The 16,619-nt window shown below is 45.4% G+C and overlaps 1 protein-coding gene and 1 long non-coding RNA gene across 3 annotated transcripts in view; both read left to right on the top strand.

Annotated features, from left to right (window-relative positions):
• LOC146398693 (uncharacterized) overlaps positions 1 to 16,619 on the top strand; it is a 50,491-nt gene that overhangs the window by 19,259 nt on the left and 14,613 nt on the right. The window contains exon 2 of one of the 2 annotated variants that reach the window (XM_084982216.1): positions 7,124 to 7,387. The exons of the other annotated variant lie outside the window; for it this stretch is intronic. Coding sequence (XP_084838342.1) covers positions 7,124 to 7,204 — 81 coding nt within the window. The 3' untranslated portion in view covers positions 7,205 to 7,387. Of the gene's footprint in view, positions 1 to 7,123; positions 7,388 to 16,619 lie in introns of those variants that run through there. 2 annotated transcript variants of the gene reach the window in all.
• On the top strand, positions 452 to 6,044 carry LOC146398694 (uncharacterized). The gene is made up of 2 exons (XR_014819818.1): positions 452 to 2,843; positions 2,995 to 6,044. It is a non-coding gene; the product is annotated as an uncharacterized LOC146398694 (long non-coding RNA).

Genomic DNA, 16,619 nt, shown 5'->3' with positions numbered 1-16,619 from the left:
CAAAAAAAAAAAAAAAAAAGAAAAAAAAAGAAAAAGATATGGAGTGCTTAGCATGGGGGCTTTTGGAAGCAAGGTGACATTCTGCTGTTTGTACTTAGACAAATGATAACATAACTGATAAGGGACTGGTCATTGTTTCCAGAAAAGCACCACTTTTCAAGTGGACATCTTTATTCATAAAATACTAAAATCGGTTCTTATGTGAAGGTGCGTTACTTGGTTTAGGCTTGATTTTTATTTAGTTTCACTGATTGATTTTTGCTTCCTGTTTTAAAGGATGTATGTGGATTATGTTAATAAGCTCCTGAGAAAAGAAGTGAGCAAGTATTTAATTGTCAGTCTACAAAATACACGTTATAAATGCTTCTGCGTCTGTAGTATGTTTCCATAAATCTGAATAGATCGATTTTTTTTTTTTTTTGTCTTTTTATGGCTGCATCTGCTGCATATGGAAGTTCCCAGGCTAGGGGTTGAGTCGGAGCTGCAGCTGCTGGCCTACACCACAGCCATAGCAACGTGGGATCCGAACCATATCTGCCACCTATACCGAAGCTCATGGCAACGTGGGATCCTTAACCCACTGTGTGAGGCCAGGGATTGAACCTGCATCCTCATGGATGCTAGCCAGGTTCCTAGCTGAGCCACAATGGGAACTCCATGAATAGATCAACTTTTTTTTAAAATTAACTTTTAAAATTAAAGTACAGTTGATGTACAGTATTGTGTAAGTTACAGGTGTGCAATATAGTGATTCACAGTTTCTAAAGGTTATATTCCACTTATAGTTACTATAAAATATTTGCTTTATTTCCTTCATTGTATTGGAATTAATAGGTTTTAAAATTTCACATATGCACCAAATTAATTGAACACATATGTCGAGTCCCCTCCCTGGGCCAGGCACTGTGCTAGGTGCGTTGGCGCACCAGGAGGAGTAAGGCAGAGCCTGTCCTCCTTTGCCGACAGACTCCTAGGGGAGAGAAGATTGCAAAGTAAGCTTCACGCACATTTAAATAGAAGACTGTATCATTGGAAAGTTAAAGATGATGTGTTAAAGGTTGCTCAGGAAAGAGGGTGCCTCTGGTGGAGGGAATCAGAACAAGCTTCATGAAGGTGGTGGCATTTGGGGCTGAAAGCCGATTTGAGAGGCGACGGCTCTTCCGGCTGGAGCGGCCACGTGAGCGAAGGCCCCAGGAAGGAAATCTGGGGACCGCGGTGCAGAGTCTGGTGAGGTGTTGGGAGCACAGTCCTGGTCACCCAAGGAGGGAGAGGGTTGACCTGTTTCCTTGTGGTGGGTTTTGGGGTGTGGATGGGGGCAGAGAAGTGGGGGTTTGGCTGTGACTTAGGAGATGTTGCCATACTTGAGGCAAGAGGTGAAGAGGTTATGTGTAAGAGGACTTTGGGGATAAAGTCAGAGAGAATTGGAACCTGATTCGATTAGGTTACTTACTGAGGAAATATTTACCAGTAATCCTACATCCCTCTAACGCCAGCGTGAGCTTGGTGCTCCTGGCTAGTGAGATTGGAAGCTGAAGGCGTTAAATTAGCCTGGAGTTTCAGCCAGGAAGGTGGCGATGCAGAAATCTGAGACCATCCACCCCTGTTACTCAGGCCTTGAAGGGAGCGAACCTTTATCTGGTCTCCTGCTCTCAGATAAACCGGTGCAGACAGATGAGAATCTCGTCTCCCATCAAGCACAGGACTACCAGGGAGCTGTTAGGGGCCTTCCTTTTTTAGAGAGCAGTTAGGGTAGAGCAGGTAGCTTCAAAACCCACCCGTCTAGTCCTCTCGAGAGTCATGATCGGCATGCGTTCGACTGGGGGGTCCTGACTAGCTGCCCTCTCTGCCATGTGTCTTCAAGGCTGACATTCTGACTTCAGATCAGTTTTCTGAAATGACCTTTCTTCCCTTCCCAGATTTTTAAGGAAAAATTAAAGAAGTCATTAAAAATGGTAGATTCATAAACGATTATTTAGAGACAGAGAAATAAGTAATTCATGTTGGTATCCTTTTTGCACGCGTTTCTGTAGTCTGGTTGTTTTAAGTAAGAGAAGATAAATGTGCCTGCTTTGTATCCTCGGCCCCAGTTCGTTTTTGGATGTGAGCTTCTTTAACATTTCCAAACACAAGCAAAGTCACTGCATGGATTGATCAATTATAGATGGAAAAGTGTTCTCAGTTTTCCTCTTCTTGGATTTCTTCGCTTCCCGTGACCATAGATCTCTCTCTCCTCTTTGAAATTCCATCTTCCTCTGATGCTGTCGTTCCCCCGTCATCGTCAGGGTGAGAGTGGCAGTAATGACTATCTGTTCATGTTTTCGTTTCTCTCTCGCCGTTTCTCCACTCAGCGTCCCCCTGTCCCCGTGGCGAAAGGGGAATGAATACCGAATGGTTTCCTCTGTCCAGAGAGCTTAGCTCTTGCTTCTCTATCAAAACTCATCCCTGCGTCTTTATCTCCAGCCTTGACCAAGACTTTAGTGAGGTTTGGGAACAGCTAGTTGGTGAGGGCTGTGAGGAGAGAAAAACGAGGAGGAAACATGAGAAGCTGCCCCACGTGGAAGGTCTGCAGGCCTTGGTAGACGCTTCAGCGCCGGGCAGCGTGGCGGAGATGAAGGCGGGATGGAGCTGAAGCTGCCTTTCTTGTGAGGCAGGGCTCCCCGGTGGGCAGCCCGCTGACTGGAGCTCGTGGAGCTCGTGCTTGTTCCTGGCCAGAAACAGAGAAGCGGTGTTTGGAGACCTTGAGCAGCCTGACAAGGCAGCTTTAAGTCTGTTGATCTCATAGCGGTTTTTTGTTTTTTACCTTGCATGCCTTTGTTTTTTATTTCATTGATTGTTATTCCTTTGTGTGTTGTTAAGTGTTGGTCCCCAGTGGAGTGGGGGATGAAGTGCACCCCCACGTGCTGGAGGAGGCCCACTCTAGGTTTGTAGAGCCGGGCGTTGGGGCTGCTGCATGGGAAGTGGTCGGTTTGGGCCCCAGGGCTGAAGGGCACACAGGCCGGGAGCAGGCGGCTGCTCCTCTTAGCGGCTGAGGAAAAGGGTTCCCCAGGGAGACAGAGTCTTGTGACCTGACGGAGTTCTGGGGTGGAGGACAGCGTTTGGACGCATGGTAGGCGCGGGTGTGTTCCTTCCAGCCCGGGGCTGTTGGACCATCGCCCGCAGTGTCCCTTGGGCTCACCGGCCATGAGTCGGTTCCGAGTGCCCTAAGCTCGCTTCTCCTCTTTTATTTGTCCCTGCTCTCTCCTCCTCTGACTCTGCCCAGACATTTTGCACAGACCTGGCGATTCTTCTCTTTTGTTTCTCAAATGCTTTGTTAAAGGTTCTTCTAACATGAAGAAGGCTTCCTTCTGTTGGTGGTTTTCCTGGAGCCCTTGTACTCTAAGCCATGCATCTTTCCCTAGGCCTTTTCCCAATTCTGTCACTTGTCTGAGGGTGGTTTTCCCTTCCGTGAAAGGTGGTGTCCTGGTGGCTGCCCAGCGAATATTAACACCAGCAGAGCAGGGCTGGCATCCCGGGCTGGCAGCTTCCTCCTTCTCTCCCTCCTTTCTGCCGAAGCGACAGGATATTAAACCACGCAAGTGGCGTGGCCCTCGGCCGCCTGCCAGCGGAGTATTTGGGGAAAGAATGGAGCAGCTTTTGTTTCCCTTGCCTTCTGTGTAGCCTTGGGGTGGGTTCGGAGGGGATGTTTGCCCTCGCAGCTCTAACTCATTTGGTATTGAGAAAGCAGGAAAGCGAGTTTTCCTGTTCCGAGCAGGGAACAAAAAGCAAGCAGCGGATGGCGATATCCTGTTGGCGAGGCGCGGGGTGTGAATGCAAACGCACCTCGCTCTTGCCGCGTCTTCAAGGAGCATGAGGAGCCCGGAGGACGGCAGTCACTCTGCAGGCCAAGTCACAGTGGTTTTCCTTTGATGTTCGGTGCTTAATAAGAAGATTCTGACTGTGTGCTTTGCGATTTAAAAACCTGTCAGATACAGAGATCTGTAGCACATGATAAATTAGAAAAATGAAACAGTTTTTTTTTGTTTCCCATGAGGCTGTTCTAAGTTTGCATGGGAGGAAGCAATGTAAACTCAGTCCAAGTTTTATTTATTTTTAAGTTTAGAAATCACTTAAAATGGCAGATTCTTGCTGAATTCGATTTATAAGATGATGGCTTGTTATATGCCTTGGTACTTTTAAAAAAGAATTAACCTTTTTTTCTCTCTCATTGCAACAGCAGAACATGTTTATTACAGGAAAATGAAAAAACATGTACAGATACCTGAACAGTACATGAGTGGGCTCGAAGCCCTGGGAGGAGAAAAGTCGAGCAGCCTGGTGACGATGGAGAGAAACCAGGGCCTTCTCTGGGAACAGTGGGGGAGGGGGAGGGGGAGGGGAAGGGGGGGAGGGAAGCTCCTCCCAGGCCCCCCCACTGCGGGGGTGGTGGTGGCGGCAGATGTCTTTCCTGCTCGCCACACCTTCGGTTGTGTCCCCACTCTGCCCAAGGGTCTAGACCTGATTCTTCCAAGGAATCAGGAAAACCATGTGATGACAAGTTGAACGTCCAGTTACCTCTCTGTGTTTCGCATCTTGTTGGTCTCGGAGAGGAGCGCTAGGCAGGGAGAGTCTCCAAAGAGAGACAGATTTCTATCAGCCCGCGAGTGAGTGGGGGGGGGGCGGTGAGAGAGCGGGAGAGAATCCGATAACCTTGGCTCTAAGGGAGATAAAATATAAAAGAGAAGATGCAAAAAGTGAGAGACAGTTTTTTTGGAGGGGGAGGGAGGGAAGGGAAATGGACTTTGGTCTCATCAGCCTTCAGCCTCTTCCTGACATTTCTAGTTTCTTACTGTATTGACAAAGTTTAGGTGTTCTGTGGATTGAAGAAGCTTCTTTTCACTGTTGTATCTCAGTAAACACTTACAGAGATGCTGTCAGCATGTCATACTTTTATCACATTTAGCTTATAAGTTTAATGAGAGATAGCCTTATAAGGTATGAGGCTATGTTGCCTTGGGCTTTTTTTCTTTTTTTTCTTTTTTTTTTTAAACTGTGAGAATATTTGCTGTCAGATCTGCTAACCGTTTATTATGTAGGTAATATAGGATCAACGTGTAAAATGGAAAGTGTAGAGGCTTGGACTGGATAATCTGTTGATTTTGGTAACTTGTTTATTGAACAGGTATTTATTGAGTCGTGTTATATACTAGCTATTGGGCCAGAACCTGGACAGTTTATTGCATAGTCTTTGACTTCTAAGACCTACCAGTCTGGTCAGGACATAAATAGGTAATCAGACAGTTCCAACATGGTGGGGTAAGAACTCCAAAAAGACATGTAAGGTGTCTTGTGATAACACGGGAGAGGGACCTGTTCTGGACCAAAGGGAGTGACATCTGGGTGGAGATTTGAATGATAAAAAGAAGTGAGGCAGGTCAAGGGGGATATTCTGTTTTAACCATGGGAACCAGGATGTGCAAAGGCCTGGAGTCAAGAAAAAGCAAGGAATCATCCAGTAACTAAAAGCTGGTTCAGATGGCTAAAGTCTGCGATCCCAAATGAGAAGGATGAGAGAGAACTTTGAAGACGTAAGCTGGGGACCAATATGAAGGGCCTTCTCGGGCATGTTAAGAAGTATAAATTTAGGAGTTCTGCAAAGATGTGTGATATGTGACAGAGGAGCTATCTAAAAAAATCAGTTGTGTTTCTCTTTACTAGCAATGAACAAATAGAAAATGAAATTAAGAAAACAGTTCCAATTACAATAGTATCAAGAAGATAAATACTTAGAACTGAATTTAACAAACGAAGTGTAAGATTTATCTAACAAAATTGTTAAAAGAAAGTAAAGAACACTGAATAAATGCCAGACATCCAATGCTCATGGATTGGAAAACTTAGTATTGTTAAGACGGCAGTACTCCCCAAATCTCTCTACAGATTTAACACAATTTCTATTAAAATCCTAGCTGCCTTTTTTGGGGCAGATATTGGCAAGCTAATCCTAAAGTTCATATGGAAATGCAAGAAACCCAGACTAGCGAAAACATTCGTGAAAAAAGAACAAAGTTGGAGGACTTAACATGTCCCGATTTCAAAACTTACTGCAGAGCTACAGTAGTCAAAGTAGTGGGACACGGGCGTGAGGATAGATGTCTATATCAATGGACTAGAATTGAGAATCCGGAAACAAATCCATGCATTTACAGTCAATTGATTTTTGACGAGTGTGCCAAGACTATTCAATGGAGATAGAATAACCTTTTCAACGAATAGTGCTGGAACTGGATATCCATATGCAAAAGACTGAAGTTGGATCCTTGTACACTATATGTAAAAAATAACTCAAAATTGATCCCAGACCTAAATGCAAGACCTAAAACTATAAAACTCTTTAAAAAAGAACATAGATATAAAAATCTTTATGACTTTGGATTAGGCAGCGGTTTCTTAGATATGACGCAAAATCTCTAGCAACAAAAGAAAAAATTGTGGCTCAGTGGGTTAAGGACCTGACATTGTCTCTGGGAGGATGCGGGTTTGATTTGGCGTTGCCACAAGCTGTGGTGTAGGTTGGATTCGGTGTTGCTGAGGCTATGGTGTAGGCCTCAGCTGCAGCTCCGCTTCTACCCTAGGAACTTCCGTATTCCACAGGTGCAGCTGTAAAAAGGAAAAAAAAGACAAAAGAAATTGGGTATTATCAAAATGAAAACTTGTGTTTCATGTTTATGAAGAAAGTGAAAAGATAACCCACTGAATGTGAGCAAAGGGACTTGCATTTAAAATGTATGAAGACCTCTTACAATTCAATAGTAAAAGACCGCTCCAGTTTAAGATGAGCAAAGACTCTAAACAAATATTTCCTTCAAGAAAATACCCAAGTGAATCTCTTCCACATTAATCATCAGGGGAATGTACTTCACACTCACGATGAGGTACCACCTCGCCGCCAGTAGGATGACTAGGATGTAAAGACAGGAGACCGCCCCTGTCTGTTATTGTCACGTTGGTGAGGGTGTGGACAGAATGAAGCCCTCGTACGTTGCTGGTGGGACTGTGAAATGCTGTGGACATTTTGGAAAACAGTTGGACAGTTTTTCCAAAAGCTAAATATGGAGTTACTCTATGACTGCTGTTTCACTTCTAGGTATGCCTACGAATTGAGAACAGATGTCCACACAGAAACTTGAATGTGGATGTGGAGTTCCCGTGGCGGAAACGAATCTGACTAGGAACCATGAGGTTGTGGGTTCGATTGCTGGCCTCACTCAGCAGGTTAAGGATCCGGTGTTGCTGTGAGCTGTGGTGTAGGTCGCAGATGCGGCTCAGATGTGGTGATGCTGTAGCTCCAATTTGACCCCTAGCCTGGGAACCTCCATATGCTGCGGGTGTGGCCCTGAAAAAGCAAAAAGGAAGAAAGAGAAGAAAAGGAACTTGTACGTGGATGTATTAGTTAACACGCTGCAGAGAAACAGAACCAGTGAGATATATATGTATAGGAAGAGGATCTCTACAAGGAATTGACTCCCAAATTATAGAGGCCGAGAAGCCCTACAGTCTCTGGCTTGCAAGCCGGAGACCAGGAAAGCCAGTGGTACAGTTCATTCTGAGTCTGAAGGCCTGAGACCAGAAGTACCAAGGGCAGAGGAAGATTGATGTCCCAGCTTAAGCAATCAGGCAGGAAGGACCAGCTTCTTCCTCTGCCTCTTGGACCTTTTCATTTGATTGGATGAGGCTCAGCCTCACTGGAAAGGGCAAACAGCTTTACTGAGGTCACTGACTCAGATGCTAATTTTATCCGGAAACACCTTCACAGACACACCCAGAAATACTATTTAGTCAAGTATCTGAGCACCGCATGATCCAGTCAAGTTGACACATAAAATTAACCATCACAACACATGATCATGGTAACAACAGCCAAAAAGTAGAAAACCCAGATGCTCTAAGTGATGAATGTGTTAACAAAATATGGTGTATTCATGCAATGGAATATTACTGAGCCACATAAAAAGGAGTGAAATACTGATACAAACCACAACTTGGATAAACTTTGAAACATGCTAAGTGAAAGACGCCAGAGCTAAAAGGTCACATACTTAGAATGTCCAGAGTAGGCAGATCCACAGAGACAGAAAGAAGATTAGTAGTTTTCACAGGACTGGGATAAGGGGCATGGAGGGACTGTTGATGGGTGTGGGTTTCTTGTGAAGTAATAACAATTAGACCATCGTGATGACTGCAAGCCTGTGGCTCTGTTAAAATCACTAAATTATGTACTTTGAATGAATTTTGTGGTTTGTGGATTGTATGTCAATAAAACATTGTTTAAAAAAGTGTAAACTTTATCCTGAGGTTGCTTGGGATCCCCTGAAGGATTTCGAGCCGGGTGGTGCCATGGTTGGGTTTGTTTTTGAAGCTCATTCTGGCTGCAGTGAGGAGAGGGGCTTGGAGGGGCCGTGACCAGAGGCAGGGATGTGACTAAGGGGCTGTTGGAGTCATACGTGGGAGAGGCTTTGCCAAACGAGGGAAATGGCACTGGAATGACAGGAAGTAGACAGTAAACTCAAAAGGGTTTGGAGATTGATCAGACGATTCAGGGACAGAGGAAGAGAGGATTCGGGGTCTGTGCCTGTGCCCAGCTTGAGCCATGGTTGCAAACAGGGAAGAAACAGGGGGCAAACAGGGAAGAAAGGTGACCTCGGTGGCCCACAGCTGGCCCCACTGAGATGTCCTGAGCCAGGCACATAGAGGTGTTGAGTAGGTGGTTGACGCAAAGTTCAGGAATCCAAAACCTCAAGGGGCTTGTTAAAAATGCATATTCTTGGAATTCCCTGGTGGCTTAGTGGGCAATGTCACTGCTGTGGTGTGGGTTCTACCCCTGGTCTTGGGAGAGGCCAAAAATGCAAATTCCCGGGCTTCGCTTCATATGCATGAAGTCAGACTCTCGCCCTCATTCAAGGCCTCCTGTGGACGTGCCTTGGCACCACAGGAGTGGGTGTGATTCCCTGTGGAGAGCAGGGGAGGGGACGAGAAGCTGTTCCATCACCCTTTACAGTTCAGTAATGGAAGAGCAGACCTCCCAGAGATCTGGACCCTGAGAGAGACGAGGCATCCAGGAGAGTGAGGTGTGGAGAGGCCAAGGGAGGAGTGTTTCAAAGTAAGAAAGTGTTGCAAGCTTCTGAGAGGTCGGGTAAGGTGACAGATGCAAAGTGTGCATTGGATTTACCGAGAGAGTGGTGACTTGGTAAGGGCGACGCATGGTGCAGACATGTGCCCAGAGCGGGGCTGGCGTGGGGCTCCACGTGTGGCCCAGGGTTCCTGCCAGGGGTAGCGTCTGTGCTGATGGGCAGTGCCACCCAGCATGCTTTCCTTGACTCTGCGCCATTCCCCAGCGTGGCCTTGTCGGAGCACAGTAAGCACTCCATGGCCTCTGCTGGCTGTGTTTGACCCAGGATGCTTTCGGGGAAGGAACCCTTGGTGAGCTGCCCTGGCCTACAGGGCACACAGAGCTGGGCAGGGGAGGGAAGATGCAGCCTTGGGGCAGAGGGTCCTGGGGTCGCTGACACAGGCAGATGTCCTGTCTGGCTTTTCGCTTGGCCCAGTAGAGCCGTCGCTCTCTTCCATGGCTCCTGACACAGTGTGTGTCAAGATGTCAGGTACTGCTCTGCTGTAGGGCTGGATCACAGGCCGGGGTTCCTGAGGTTGGGGCCTTTCGTATTTTTCTTGGTATGTGGTTCTTGTACAGTTTTGAGAGAGATACTGTACAAATACTTGGAATCACCCTCCCTGCCCCTGATTTTGGCACGTTCTTTGGCCTTTTAAAATATTGTCTAATACAAGTTATGCAATTCTTAGGGTTGTAAATCTAAATCTCAGTTTTCAGCATAACAAAATTACACTGTATTATCAGTATAAGAAAAATCAATGTGAATGGTAGTATCTTTAAACTCAGTTAAATGCATGCCAATTAGTTTACTGTCTAAGCAGAGTGCCTGCTGGTCTTTCAGTCTGTTGTAAGCCAACTCTGCTTGTGTGTGTGTGTGTGTGTGTGTGTGTGTGTGTGTGTGTGTGTGTGTGTGTGTGTGTGTGTGTATGTCTTTTTTGGGCTGCACCCACGGCATATGGAAGTTCCCAGGCTAGGGGTCAAATCAGAGCTATAGCCGCTGGCCTATGCCACAGCCACAGCAACATGGGATCCAAGCCGTGTCTGCAACCCACACCACAGCTCATGGCAACACCAGATCCTTAACCCACTGAGCGAGGCCAGGGATTGAACCAACGTCCTCATGGATCCTGATTAGGTTCATTACTCCTGAGCCATGATGAGAACGCCCTGCTTATCTGTATTTTTGAAACCATTATTCCTTAAGGAGGGTTTAGTTATTGTTTGAAAGAACTTTGTGGGGGTTTTTTACTTTTGTTTTTTGGCTTTTTAGGGTTGCACATGCGGCATATGGAGGCTCCCAGGCTAGGGATCGAATTGCAGCTGTAGCTGCTGGCCTACACCACAGCCGCAGAAACGTGGGATCTGAGCCTACACCATAGATCATGGCAATGCCCGGGTCCTTAATCCACTGACCAAGGCCAGGGATTGAATCTGCATCCTCATGGATACTAGTCAGATTCATTTCTGCTGAGCCACAACGGGAACTCCTGAAAGAGCTTGAATCTGTTCCACTTTTTTTTTTTAATTTTTAAATTTTTTTGTCTTTTCTAGGGCTACACCTGCAGCATATGGAGGTTCTCAGGCTAGGGGTCCAGTTGGAGCTGTAGCTGCCAGCCTGCCCCAGAGCCACAGCAATGTGTGATCCGAGCTGTGTCTATGACCTATACCACAGCTCACAGCAACGCCAGATCCTTAACTCACTGAGCGAGGCCAGGGATCGAACCTATTACCTTATGGTTCCTAGTTGGATTCACTAACCACTGAGCCGAGATGGGAACTTCTGTTCCGCTTTTGTAATTTGCACTTTAAACCTTTATTTTATAAGCTGCAGTTACTTTTTACTTTATTAAAGGCAGCACATTAGTGTTATGGAAGCATTTAAATGTTCACATAGCTATTATTCTTTTATTTGGAGGAATGTTGTGTAGTAGCAAGATGTGGAAGTCCCCTCAGTGCAAAACTGACCCTGGGTCAGTGGTTTAAAAAAGAAATCAGAGGTGAAATGAAAGCCCAGTCAACCAGCTCAGCCAAGACTTCCCTATACTTGAGTGGCAGGGCAGTTGTTTTAAAATTAGGACTTAAAAATATCATTTCCTCCCCTGTTCTGTGGTTATCTGTTTTGTGCTGGAAGATTTCACACCCAATCAGCTCATATTTTGGAGCACTTCTTTGGGGTTAGTGCTAGAAATTCTATGTAAATGTGGAATATTGATTGCAAGTCATAGAAATCAGTCCAAATAATTTAAGTAAAAAAGGGGAGTGTATGATAAAGAGGTCGGTGTCTCCCGGAGCCCTGAGGGCAGGGCTGCAGCTGGGTATCTAGGATTTTCCATCCTTTGATAATCGCTCCCTTATCCCTCATGCTCACCTTAAGGTTTTGAGTCCTCTGTGCAGTGTTTCCCTTTCTTTGCTCCCAGTCTACAAGGTGGGAACTGGCACTCTGAGAATCCAGCTACTTGGCAAGAGACTGGCCTTTCTCTCAGCCCCACTTTAATACCCACAAGGAGGGGACCTAGATTGGGTCTGACGTCCACCCTTAGAACCTGCCATTGTGGTCGGGACCCTGCTTATTGCAGGAATGTGGCTTCTGGGAACCCCATTGCTGTACCTATGGCTCTGTAGGGACACTGCCTTTTGTCAGAGCAAAGAACTGCTTCTTGGCCCCAGAGGAGGACTGGCCTGGGTGGCCCTCCAGCCTGTTCTGGCATGAGTGACCCCCACTGCCAAGGAGGGGGTTATGGGAAAAGGGGCATCTCAGAAGAAAGGTGTGTTACGGGGAAGAGGGAAGTGCCAGGCAGGTGCCCAACAACAATTCACTCCACGACACTTATTTTAACTTAGAGAACAGAATTGGGGATGAAAGTTTGTTGCCTCAAAATATAAATCCATTCAGAGATGACTTTTGGATTGCTCATTTCTTTGTTCTGGGCAGTCAGGAGCTGGTTTTACTCTTGGCGAAGACTGGGCCACACCTAGTTGAATCATTACAGACATAACATCTTTTTCCTCCTCAGAGTTAACAATGTGTGAAAGAATATTATTTATCCTTTGTAAGTATATTAACATATATTCATAATACTTTTGAATATTTAGTATTTAAATCTCCCTTTGATATTTTCCATTAAGACTTGTTTTAAAAGGCAAGCTCAAAAACAGCTTCCTCAGCACCATTTAATGTGCCCAAACAATGTCAAACAAGAAAGCCATTGGATGCCCAGGGAAGCTAAATTGTCTATTACTAGGCTGTATGGCAAAACAGATCTCATGGTTGCATTTTCAGAAGTATTTTTTATATATGTATTCTAAAAATGACCCCCAAATATATTTAGTGCTCTCTTTATCTGGAAAAAAATATTTCCAGGGAGGCCCTGTGTTCACTAAACTGGAAGAAGACCTTCTGGAATTTAAATTTGTCATCTTCAAAGCATTTGGTGTGGAATACAATAACCAGACTAGGTTCTGTTTCATTGAGCTACAAAGACACTTTTGTTAAAATTCCCTGTCCCTGTGATGCTCGTGCAGCTGATACTTGGTTCGGATGGTGCTTTTGGAAAGCTTGGCTTATTTCAGAAAAAGCCCAGATGCCTTGGGCTAGGAATTTATAATAGGCCTCAGATCCTGGGTCTAGCTCTGCATACTTCTAGGATGGGTTATGAGCTGCCTTCCCCATTTCTGTTATCGGTCTTCATTTAAAGCTGGAAAGAGGCTGTACAGGCTTATGAGGCAGTCCTACTGAAAGTCTGGAGAAGAGTTAAAAACTGTGCATAGTAGTAATTAATATAATTGATTATTACATGACTTATGTCCCAAATATACTTGCATATAGTTTTCCATTAAAACCAAAATCCAAATTCCTTATGCCTCTTGCCCTGCTCTGTCTTGTGTTTTTAGATGGACCATAGTTGACTGAGTGCTTGCCAAACTGTCCTTTCCTTCCAGTCCCTCCCTGTGGTTCAGCGCTCCAAATGGAGAGGCTGCAGCTGCCTTTCCCCTCCCAGGTGTCCTGAGGTCACCTTCCTGCACTCATGAGAGCGTCCCTAGCTCAAATGAACATCCCATCTCATAGCCCTGCAGCATTTCCTTCTTTCCTTTTGAATTCCTTGCAGAGAATCCCCCTTTTCCTGCTTCCACAGGGGACGCAGATTCTTTTTTTTTTTTTTTTTTTAGGGCCACAGCTGAAGTATATGGAGGTTCCCAGGCTAGGGGTCGAATTGGAAGTATAGCTGCTGGCCTACTCCACAGCCACAGCCAAGCGGGATCCAAGCCACGTCTGCGACCTACATCACAGGTCACAGCAACACTGGATCCTTAACCCGCTGATCGAGGCCAGGGATTGAACCCACAACCTCATGGTTCCTAGTCAGATTCGTTTTCTCTGTACCACAATGGGAACTCTGGGACAGAGATTCTACTTTTGAAAATTTCTAGAAAGCTCCTTTAGTGTTGGTCTTCATTGAAAGGAGCCCCCCCCCCCCCCCAGGGCAGATGACTATTTTTTCCCTTTTCTGTTTTTGGAACTTTTCTGAATTCCAAACTTACACAAAAAGGCAAGGATAAAACCAGGAAGTTCTGTGTATCCTTTACCCAGCTCCCCAGCTGTTTACATTAGGGCTGATTATCATTGATCAGCTTCCTAAAAGAAAACGGAAAAAGAATGAACCAGATATGATTTCTTCCCTAGTCTGAAATCCCGCAGCTTCTCTGTACGTTTAGGCCTGTTTTGTGTGTGTGTGTGTGTGTGTGTGTTTCTTTTTTTACTCTGTCTTGTATTTGTTTATGTACTTATCTCAAGCAATATTTAATGTTGCAGCCTCTGGAACTCCCAGTGCGGAGCTAGTGAGAACCTAGTAAGTGGTTGAATGCGATTATAATTTTGCTTATCAAATTCAGTTTCTCCCATTCACCCGTTCTATAAGCCATGTCTCATGTTTCTTCTGCGTGTGAGGCTGCAAAAGTCAGTGAAGAGATTTCGGCGAGAGGAGAGAGTCATGGTGCCGCACCCCCTTGCTCTGGGTGGCCTGGGGTCAGGAAAAGGGAGGAAGGTGAAGCACTGGAAGTGGCTGGGCAGGACCGGAAGTGGTTGAGCGGGAGAGCTTTGCTGCGGAGGTGGTACCCTGCAGGTGGGCAGAGTGTGGACAGTCCCTTCCTCCCCCAAGGGGGGGTTGGGTTTCTTTCTTTCTTTTTTTTCCGCCGTGCCCACAGCATGAGGAAGTTCCCAGGCTAGGAACCCATGCTACAGCATTGACAACGACCAGAGCCGCAGCAGTGACCACAGCAGATCCTTAACCCTCTAGGCCACCAGGGAACTCCCCAGATTTTTATTTTAAACAAATTATTGAGATATTCACATTACACACAGTCCTGTCTTTTAAAGTGTAAATTCAGTGGTTTTTGATATATTATTAGGTTTTTTTTTTTAATTTGTGGTAAAATATATGAGACAAGATTTATGACTTTAGCCTTTTAAAATTAAAAAAAAATTGTGGTAAAGTTGACAAAACATAAAATTTAATATTAGCCATTAAAAATAGCAGTTAATAGGAGTTCCCGTCGTGGCTCAGTGGAAACAAATCTGACTAGCATTCATGAGGACACAGGCTCAATCCCTGGCCTCACTCAGTAGGTTAAGGATCTGGTGTTGCTGTGGCTGTGGTGTAGGCCAGCGGCTACAGCTCCAAGTCAGCCCCTATCCTGGGAACCTCTATATGTTGCGGGTGTGGCCCCACAAAGACCAAAAAAAAAAAAAAGAAAATACAGTTAATAGTACATTTCAGGAGTTCCTGTTGTGGCGCAGTGGTTAACGAATCTGACTAGGAACCATGAGGTTGCGGGTTCGATCCCTGGCCTTGCTCAGTGGGTTAAGGATCCGGTGTTGCCGTGAGCTGTGGTGTGGGTCACAGATGTGGCTCTGATCCCACATTGCTGTGGCTCTGGTGTAGGCCGGCGGCTACAGCTCCGATTCGACCCCTAGCCTGGGAACCTCCATATGCCGCAGGAGCGGCCCTAGAAAAGGCAAAAAGACAAAAAAAAAAAGTACATTTCAGTGGCATTAAGTACATTCACGTTGTTGTGCTATCATCACCACCATCCATTCACAGAATTCTCTTCATCTGGTGAAACTGAGACTTTGTACCCACAGTAACTGCTGGTTCCCTCAGCTCCTGGCAATTGCTGTTCTACCTTCAGTCTCTATGAATTTGACTTTTGTAGATAACCTCCTGTAGGTGAAACTGTGCAACATTTGCTCTTTTGCGATTGGCTTATTTCCTTCGGGGTGATGTCCTCGAGGTTCATCCATGTTGTAGCATGTGTCAGAATTTCCTTCCTTCTTTTTAAAGGCTGAGTAATACTCACTTATATGTATCTACATGTTTTGTTTATCCAGTCAGCTGTTGGACATACAGATTGCATCTATTTTTTTGGCTACTGTGAATAATGCTGCCAGGGACAGGGCTGTACTGATCTGTCTTCAAGTCCCTGCTTTCAGTTCTTTTCAGTATATACAGAAATGGAATTACTGCATCATGTGTGAATTAATATTTTTAATTTTTGATTCACTGCATTCATTCCAATCACAGTGTTGAGCAGCCATCACTGCTGTCCATCTCTAAGCTTTTCATCACTCCAAACAGAAACCCATTACACAACGACAACTCTTTCCTCCTTCTCCACCCCAGTTATCTCTATTGTACTTTGTTTATGAATTTCCCTATTCTGGGTAGCTCCTTGTAAGTGAAATCAACATATTCATCCTTTTGTTTTTGGCTCCTAACACTTAGCATGTTTTTAAGGTTCATTCATGTTGTATCAGAATTTTATCCCTTTTTATGGCTGGATTATATGCTGTGATATGTGTAAATGGACATTTAAAAAAGTCCATTTGTCTGCTGATGGACACTTATACCTTTTGGCACTTGTGAACAGTGCTGCAGTGAATATTGGTGTACAAGTATCTATTCCAGTCCTGGCTTTCAATTCCTTGGGGTATATACCTAGGAGTGGAATCGCTCCTCCTCTCACTTTTGACACCTTCTCTGTATAAGTTGTCTTTTTGTCTTTTTTGCTGTTGTTGTTGTTGCTATTTCTTGGGCCGCTCCCGCGGCATATGGAGGTTCCCAGGCTTGGGGTTGAATCGGAGCTGTAGCCACCGGCCTATGCCAGAGCCACAGCAACGCGGGATCCGAGCCGCGTCTGCAACCTACACCACAGCTCACGGCAACGCCGGATCGTTAACCCACTGAGCAAGGGCAGGGACCAAACCCGCAACCTCATGTTTCCTAGTCGGATTCGTTAACCACTGCGCCACGACGGGAACTCCTTCTCTGTATAAGTTAAACAGAATCACTGAAGCCACTGAACTCCTAAGTAGGGGAGTAATGGACTATTTCATTCATTCACCTGTTCATTCAGGAAATTTTCATAGCGGAAGCTTTCTCTATTAAAAAAAATGATTGGGAACCTTACTTCCTCTTTC

Source organism: Sus scrofa, chromosome 11 (genome assembly GCF_054392235.1).
Source record: "Sus scrofa isolate SSC_HxYL_T2T_F1_AM1 chromosome 11, Sscrofa_HxYL_maternal_Yorkshire_Landrace_v2.0, whole genome shotgun sequence".
NCBI lineage: Eukaryota > Metazoa > Chordata > Mammalia > Artiodactyla > Suidae > Sus > Sus scrofa.
Note: the sequence above shows the minus strand (reverse complement) of the source record. Positions and strands in the feature narration are given on the sequence as shown.